Source organism: Mustela erminea, chromosome 3 (assembly GCF_009829155.1).
Source record: "Mustela erminea isolate mMusErm1 chromosome 3, mMusErm1.Pri, whole genome shotgun sequence".
Classification (NCBI taxonomy): domain Eukaryota; kingdom Metazoa; phylum Chordata; class Mammalia; order Carnivora; family Mustelidae; genus Mustela; species Mustela erminea.
In genome coordinates this window covers 81,571,438-81,579,459 of record NC_045616.1, presented here as the reverse complement: position 1 = coordinate 81,579,459, position 8,022 = coordinate 81,571,438, and the positions used below count along the sequence as shown (strand labels likewise).

Here is an 8,022-nt window from a genome sequence, read left to right as displayed (position 1 = left end):
GGTCCGCCGCGCTGGAGCCAGGCGGGGCGGGGCGGGCCTGGAGAGGCCAGGCTGGGCCGGGGTATAAATGCTGTTGGCGGGGGCGGCCGTGGCGGGCGCACAGAGGCGCGCCTAGAGCTGCTGCCTGGCCTCGCCTCCCGGGCCGCCCCTGCGAGTCCCGGGCGCGTGAGCACGCCTGCGCGCGCCCGGTCCCTTCCTGGCAGGCTGCTTGTAAGATGAGTGAAGAAGCAGGTGGGGGAGAGGGGAGGCAGCGAGCGAGAGGGCTAGGGGAGCGCGGGCGCTGAGCGGCGCTCACTTGGAGCGCGGCGAGCGAGCGAGAAGAGCCTGATCCATGTCCCTCGCTGCCTCCCTGCCAGGCGCGCGAAGATGATGGCCATGAACGCCAAGCAGCCTTTCGGCATGCACCCGGTGCTTCAAGAACCCAAATTCTCCAGCCTGCACTCCGGTTCCGAGGCCATGCGCCGAGTCTGTCTCCCAGCCCCGCAGGTACGTAGTGGAGCATAATTACCGCTCTAAGGCACATTTTTGACAGGCACTAGCTTCATGTTTTTTTCATGTCGCCCAGAACAATCGCCGCTGTCTGAACCTCTCTCCTTGTCTCCCCTGCGCTCTCTCCCGGCGCGCTCCCTCTCTCATTCATGTCTCTCTGATCCACACGTCTGTTCCAGCAGAGCCTCTGTCTCCGTATTAATTTTTATGACCTGGGCTTTGAGGAGAGGCATCTCGGTTGCTTGAAAATGTGTTTTAATCCTGAGTTGACAGTATTCCCCACTGACCGTGCTGTGCGCCTTCTCGCTTGCAGCTGCAGGGTAATATATTTGGAAGCTTTGATGAGAGCCTGCTGGCACGCGCCGAAGCTCTGGCGGCGGTGGATATCGTCTCCCACGGCAAGAACCATCCGTTCAAGCCCGACGCCACCTACCATACCATGAGCAGCGTGCCCTGCACGTCCACTTCGTCCACCGTGCCCATATCCCACCCGGCCGCGCTCACCTCGCACCCGCATCACGCCGTGCACCAGGGCCTCGAGGGCGACCTGCTAGAGCACATCTCTCCCACGCTGAGCGTGAGCGGTTTGGGCGCCCCAGAGCATTCGGTGATGCCGGCGCAGATCCACCCGCACCACCTGGGCGCCATGGGCCACCTGCACCAGGCCATGGGCATGAGTCACCCACATGCCGTGGCGCCTCACAGCGCCATGCCCGCATGCCTCAGCGACGTGGAGTCGGACCCCCGAGAGCTCGAGGCCTTCGCCGAGCGCTTCAAGCAGCGGCGCATCAAGCTGGGGGTGACCCAGGCGGACGTGGGCGCGGCTCTGGCTAACCTCAAGATCCCCGGAGTAGGCTCGCTCAGCCAGAGCACCATTTGCAGGTTCGAGTCTCTCACTCTCTCACACAACAACATGATCGCGCTCAAGCCCGTGCTCCAGGCCTGGCTGGAGGAAGCCGAGGCCGCCTATCGAGAGAAAAACAGCAAGCCAGAGCTCTTCAACGGCAGCGAGCGGAAGCGCAAACGCACGTCCATCGCGGCGCCGGAGAAGCGTTCGCTGGAGGCCTATTTCGCCATCCAGCCGCGGCCCTCATCTGAGAAGATCGCGGCCATCGCCGAGAAACTGGACCTTAAAAAGAACGTGGTGAGGGTCTGGTTTTGCAACCAGAGACAGAAACAGAAACGAATGAAGTACTCGGCTGTCCACTGACTGCTGTGGGGCGCAGCGTCCTGGGCTGGGAGAGCTGAGTGTACACCACCCCCCGCGTGGGGGTTGGGGGGAATGGTTATGGGGGACCCCAAGACGTTTCCTGGCAGGTCAGGCTCTCTCCCCCGAAGCCACAGACTTTCCCCTTTATCCCACCTGGTTGCCTCCCGGCCTTCTCTTTCTCTTCTTTCCTTTCTGTTCCCAGCGGAAAATTATGGCGCTAAGAAAAAAATTTATGAAGGGCAGGCCTGGAGGGATTAGCTCTGTCCCTGGTGCTGAAAATAGCTTTCGCGCGCTGCGCTGCGCGACCTCAGGGCGGGAGCCCAAATGCAGGGATGGTGAATTGCCCTGACAGCACGACTTTGGGGGTGATGGCGCCACTTTGCTAAGCGCGGTTAGACAAAAGCTGAAAGGATGCGCAGGCAGTGATAAATAATAACACAAAGTCTAACTGGGGCACAAACATGTACTGGAGATTTATTTAGAGTATATAAAATACATGTATGTTTCCAAAGGATAGCCTTATACTCCTTTCCCCTCTTAAATTTTGTCCATCTCATCCTTAAGTTCTCTAAGGTAGCATGGACTAGGTTCAGGGAAAGTGTTCATGGAGTTTCGAGATCCCAGCTGCTCTCTGAGGTAAGTTGGGCTCCAGAAAAGATGCGCCCAATTCAGTGACTGAAAATGATATGATCGCATACCTTGTTGCAAACAACAACTGTCAACTGTTCGGGCTCATCCTCCCTGATCTGATGGTGTTTGAGTGGGTAATTTACTGCCTGCTGGAGAGCGAGGGGGATTGGTAGTGCTCTGGACCGATTGAGGACTCTCTGACCTCAGCTCGCTTCTCCAGCCAGATTTCCAGCGCAGTGTAGAGGCAGTTTTTCAAAAGTGTTTGTAACTTCTCTGAATCATATGCAACTCCTTCCAACATGTCTAACCTCGTTGTGATTTTATTATTGTTGTTAGCATTGTTATTTCCTATTATTTATTTAACTCTGCTTCTTTCCACCCCTCTTATTTGGGTGTCTCCCAGTGGAGGTTCACTTTGGATTTGGGTGGAAAAAGGAGCCAGACTGCTGGCCTGGACCCTTCTCACCCATGTCCCTCTGGCCCCATCACATTTTATCTTTCGTTACTTCATGTATTTTGCGTGTTGCTGTGTGACCTTTGGTTTTGTTCTCCAAATAGATACAAATAAAATATTAAGTTTTCTTCTCTCTTTACCCCTTGAATGAACTTCTAAAATAAATGCTTTATTTTTCAACCCGAATCACAGTGCTTTTCTTTCTCAGAGGATAAGAAGTACTAGTCTGGGAAAGGATTTAAAATCGAAAGCCCATACAGGCTGTGTTCTCACTTCCAGTATGCCTGTGTCTGGCCATCTCTCCCTTCTTCCATGCAGTCTCACCTTCTCACTCTGACCTCCTTTAGGGAGATCTGGCAGCTCTTCTCCAGACCTCAGAGTTACAAGGCACTCCCCAGCACCCCACGCTTCCCTGCATGCCCATCTATCAGCCTCTGTTTGCTCATTTTGATTCGGACCCATTACAAACTTTGACACCAGACTGATGGGAACAGGAGCATCCAATACTTCCATTCATTGGCTGAATAACCCTGAAGCCAGTTTCTTACCTTTTCTAAAAGCCTCGATTGCTTGTCTGTAGGATGAAGAGGCGAATATTTAGCTCACAAGTTTATTGTCAAGATTAAGTGAAGTTATTTATTTAAGGCATCTGGTAGTGTTTTGTGTTTGAGATGAAACATTTCAAAAGATTCAAATGTGTGGATAGGAAGTGAGCGGATAGATGCAAAGAGGGAGGAAAGTGTTCTTTGTTGGGACAGAGTCCGCTGGGGCCCCTTTGGGATCATTTTAGAAACTTATTTAAAACTGTCACACAAGAACTTACCCCAAGGTCTTTCTCCTCTTCTCTGTGGGAATCTAAATGATAGGTCTGCTGCAAAGATCCTAGCATGGTGCCTTGAGCACAGTAGGTGCTCAAGAGATGGCAGTTCCCTTCTTTCTCACTCCCTTCAAAAGGAGTAAGAAACCTTTTTATTTGTGAGCCGCAGAAACACCTTCAAGGCTTAAAAATTAATGTTCCAAGTCTAGGAGTGGTCAGCACATTTTCCCTCTGTGTCTTCAAAGAGAAGTGGGTCAACACCTCCGGACTGAAATTCGGAGCAGAGTCGGTCTCCCCTCCGCACGGTGCACCTCCTTTGCTGCACAAGTAAACCTGGGGATCGCCCCCAGCCCCTGGGCCTCAGCCCCTCTCCCCCGCCTAGCGCAACAGACCCAGTGATGCCTCCACCTCCTTCTCCATCGGGTGTCCTTTAATAATAAATGCCCTTATGCCATTACATTATATTGTGGGTTTTGAAAATTTAAAATACGGCTGATGCAATATTAATTGCCTATAGTGGTATAAAACACAGGGCCGGAGCCCAGCCGGGCTGCAGAGGAGGCGGCCGTGAGCGTCCCGCGCCGAAGTGAAGCGCTCCAGACAGACGCGCCTTTGCGGGCTGCAAGGTTTCCTGCAGGTAAGAGCCTTCAGCTTTTCTGGCCCGGGAAACATACCCGATATCCGCCTCCGTCTCCTTTCTGAAAAGTTCCCTGCTGTTATATATATAAATATAAATAAATAAATATATATACATTTAAATTAATAGCCTCAGAAGTTTGGAAGACTTTTTTTTTTTTTTTTTTCTCTCTAATGGCGAGGGAGAGATGAGCCGCCTGAAAGTTAAGATCTCTCCATAACTGGACTGGTTGGGTTATGAGTTGACCCGCGCCTCTGCGACTGGTTGGCTTCAGATGCCTGGGCTGCCTTAGCGCACTGGTATTTTGACCAGCTTCTACCTGCGGGGCGGGAGCTGCTGCTCAGTCCACGACGCGCCCCACCCTCTCCCACCCACTGAGTGCGACGGCTCGGCGCCGCTGCCTCTCTCCTTGGGCTCTCTCAGGAAGCCTCGGGAGCTGCGGTTTCTCCGGAATTGTGCAGTCGCCTCTGCGAGGCGGAGGCATAGACCTCTCAAGAGCGGAGGGTGGGTAGGTTCCAACCGGTTTGGGGTTCACATAGGCCTCTTTTGCATCCTGGTGGGCCATTTCCTAACCGTGTGACCTTGGGCAAGTCACATCACTTCTGTAAGCTTCTCTTGATGACTGAAAAACCTCACAAGAATAATTTTGAAGAGCAACTGGAAAACACTTCGGAGCAGATTTTCCGTTCCAAAATACCACCAACTTGAAACATTCACTGTCCGGGCCCAGCTGGGAGTTTCTTTAAAAGTCCAGAAGAGAAAGGGGGCTGGGAAGGGGCAGTGTTCAGGGCTGTTTGTATGGAAAGCTGCACTGGGCCTTTCAAGGTGGGATTTTGAGAATACTCTGTGGAGTAGGGAGAGGATTCTAGGCACTTGGCTGTCTGGAATTAGGGTCTGACCCGGAATGAGCCGTGCCATGCAGAGCCCCGCATGGCTGAAGTCATGGGTTCCTCTTGAATCCTGGGCTCCTGGACTCCTCTGCAGATCTCTGGCCAGGAGTTTACTGTCTATCTCTCTGTGCTTAAGATAGTATGTTTTGTTCACTTTTTTTTTTTTTAAAGATTGTATTTACTTATTTGACAGAGAGAAATCACAAGTAGACGGAGAGGCAGGCAGAGAGAGAGAGAGAGGGACGCAGGCTCCCTGCCGAGCAGAGAGCCTGATGCGGAACTCGATCCCAGGACCCTGAGATCATGACCTGAGCCAAAGGCAGCAGCTTAACCCACTGAGCCACCCAGGCGCCCCTGTTCACTGTTTTATAGCCAGTGCCCAACTCAGGGTCTGGACCAGAGTGGCAGACAATGGGTATCTGTGAAATGAATGAAGGAATGAAGGAATGAGGTTTTTGTTTTGTAAAATGAAAGGACCCTTTCCAGCCCTATCCTTCCTAGATTCTGGGCACCTTAGCGAAGAAGAGACACTATGGGTGTGGGGGCAGGGTCAAGGTGATGATCTGAAGCCCCAGCTTCCATTCAGAAGCAGCCAGTTTCCTTCCTGTTTAAATTAGAAGAAGCCTTGCCTCCCTCCGTGGTTATCATGGGTACAGAGGGGATGCTCTGTGATATGGGCCCTCAGAACTTAAAGGAGGAATCCGGGGAGAGGATCAAGGGGTGACCTCTGCCCTGCTGCATGTTCCTGAAACTCTCTTGGCCTTTGAGCCTGGGTTATTTTACTTTCTTACCGAGAAGGAAACAACTCTGGCACCAGAGTAGACAGCCCTGGGTGGAAAACCTACTCCATCTTTTAGATGAAGTGCCTTTAACTCTCTGAGCCTCGGTGGTCTCATATGTAAAGTAGGAAGAAAGACAATCTTTCAGGATTGCTGTGATGAGTATCGCACAGGCTAGGGCCTGACCCGTAATAGGCATTAGTGGATACTTAATCATTTAAAAACATTGCTTATGCTCAGAGAAGTGAGAGTTAGTGTCGCAAAATCAGGGCTTGGCCTCCGCTAGGATCAACATTTTCCCCTCTGGGAGCCACAGTGTTCATCTATAAAATGAGAGCAGCGGCACTGACTACCAGCTCTCCATGCGGTTGTCAGCGGTAAATCAGAAAGCGTACAAGTAATCTCTGTGCACACCGTGTGGCTCAGGAACCGAAGCGACCTTGTAATTCGCTCTCCTGGAGTCCACGGTGTGAATAAGTTCCCGCTGAGAAGCTGGACCCCAATGGCGGCTCCTCGAACTCACGCCTTCCTTCTTTGCGGAATCCCGGCAAGCAGCAACGTTATGATTGTTGGAAGACTCAGCGCAGCTCTCTTTCCCAAGGAGTGGTCTCCAGTGAGCAGAGGAAGCGGGGATGGAGTCTCTGATTCGGTCTCCCGGGTTCAGCTCCGCCTTTGGACTTGGTGTCCCCAAGCGTCAGCCTAGGTTGACACTCGCTGTCGAAAGCCCCTCTTCGACTGAAGGAGAGACTGAGGCCCGGAGAGGGGCGGAGGGTCTTAGGAGGCTCCTTCTACCCTAGATTCCTCTCTTCTCCAGTCCTGCTATCTTACTACCCTGTTGTATTTCTTTCTTAGTCCTAATCATTCCCTGACCGCACTCTGCTTATTTATTTAGCAGTAAATGTGCTCAGGGCCAGTACCGGTCGGCACAGTACCGGTCGGCACAGTACCGGGTCGGCACAGTACCCTTCCCCCACCCCCCTCCAGGAACCCAGCGCAGAGCCTCCTACAGAGGGGCGCTTCACAAACGTTTGTTGGATAAGCGAATAATAAAATCTAACATGTGTCAAGGGCTTCCTGGATGTCAGGTACTGTTCCAAGCTCTTTATATGCATTATTAATCCTTGAATAACACGAGTCGGTCCCATTTTAAACCCCATTTTACAGATGAGAACGTGGAGGCACAGAGTGTTTATGTAACTTGCCGGGGACAAGGTGTGACACAGCAATTTGGGGGAGATCTGGCAAAACACCCACTTCTTCGTCTCACCGGTCCCCAAGCGAGACCCAGCTCTGTCGGGGCAGGCGAGGGGCGGCCGCCCGGACTGCGGGCGGAGCAGACGTGTCGGATTTGGCTGAAGGTGCCGCGCAAGCGAAGGAAGTGGTGTAAACCGACGCCCCGTGTCCTCGCAGAGTTTCGGGGCCCTCCACTGGCGCTGCGGGTCTCTCCCTCGTGGTTTCGTGCCGCCTCCCCAGTCTCGGTCACTATCGGCGTGGGTGCGTTCGCTCGTCTCCCACCCAACCCGCCCTCAGCTCCCCTCCAACCTCGCAGGCGCAAAACTTGACCCCAGAGCGCAGGAGCGAGACGGGCCGCGAGCTCTGCGCGCGCAGAAAGCCCCCTTCCCCTTTTCCCTCTCTTCCGCCGAGCGGTGGGAGCCCCCTGCGGTCACCCCGCCCCGGCGAGAGGACGGAGGCAGCGAGGACCCCGGCCGACGAATTAGCCGCCCCTTCGATCGCTCGGTGCGGATCAGGTCAGGTTTCCCTCCGCCCCTGGACGGCGCTTCCGCAGTCGCCGGACTCCCAGGGCTCCCCCGCCGGGTCAGGGTTCGCCCGGCTCCTCCCCGTGCCTCCGGAGGGGGCTTCCTCTGTGCGCTGTTCTGGCTTGGGGAGCCCCCTGGACTGCGGGAGGTGGCGTTGCGAAGAGAGGGTTGCGCGGCCAGGCCCGGGCTTCTCCCGGGGTGTCCTCCCCATCCGTTGCTTTCCGTGTCCAGCGCGTGGAGGACTTGTCTCCAGAAAGCGTCAGTTCTCTCTGCCCTTTGCCTCAGCCCAGCACTGCCCAGCCTGGCGCTGGAGGCATACTGGAACCGAAGCAGCACTCTCTCTTGAGTTTTAGGATTCA

General features: G+C 54.1%; 1 protein-coding gene across 1 annotated transcript; it reads left to right on the top strand.

Moving 5' to 3' along the window:
• The first annotated feature begins 290 nt into the window (after positions 1–290).
• Positions 291–1,699, top strand: POU4F3 (POU class 4 homeobox 3). The gene is made up of 2 exons (XM_032334953.1): positions 291–486; positions 803–1,699. The coding sequence occupies exons 1-2, from the start codon at positions 367–369 to the stop codon at positions 1,697–1,699; spliced, it is 1,017 nt and encodes a 338-aa protein (XP_032190844.1). The 5' UTR covers positions 291–366.
• Positions 1,700–8,022: the final 6,323 nt, after the last annotated feature.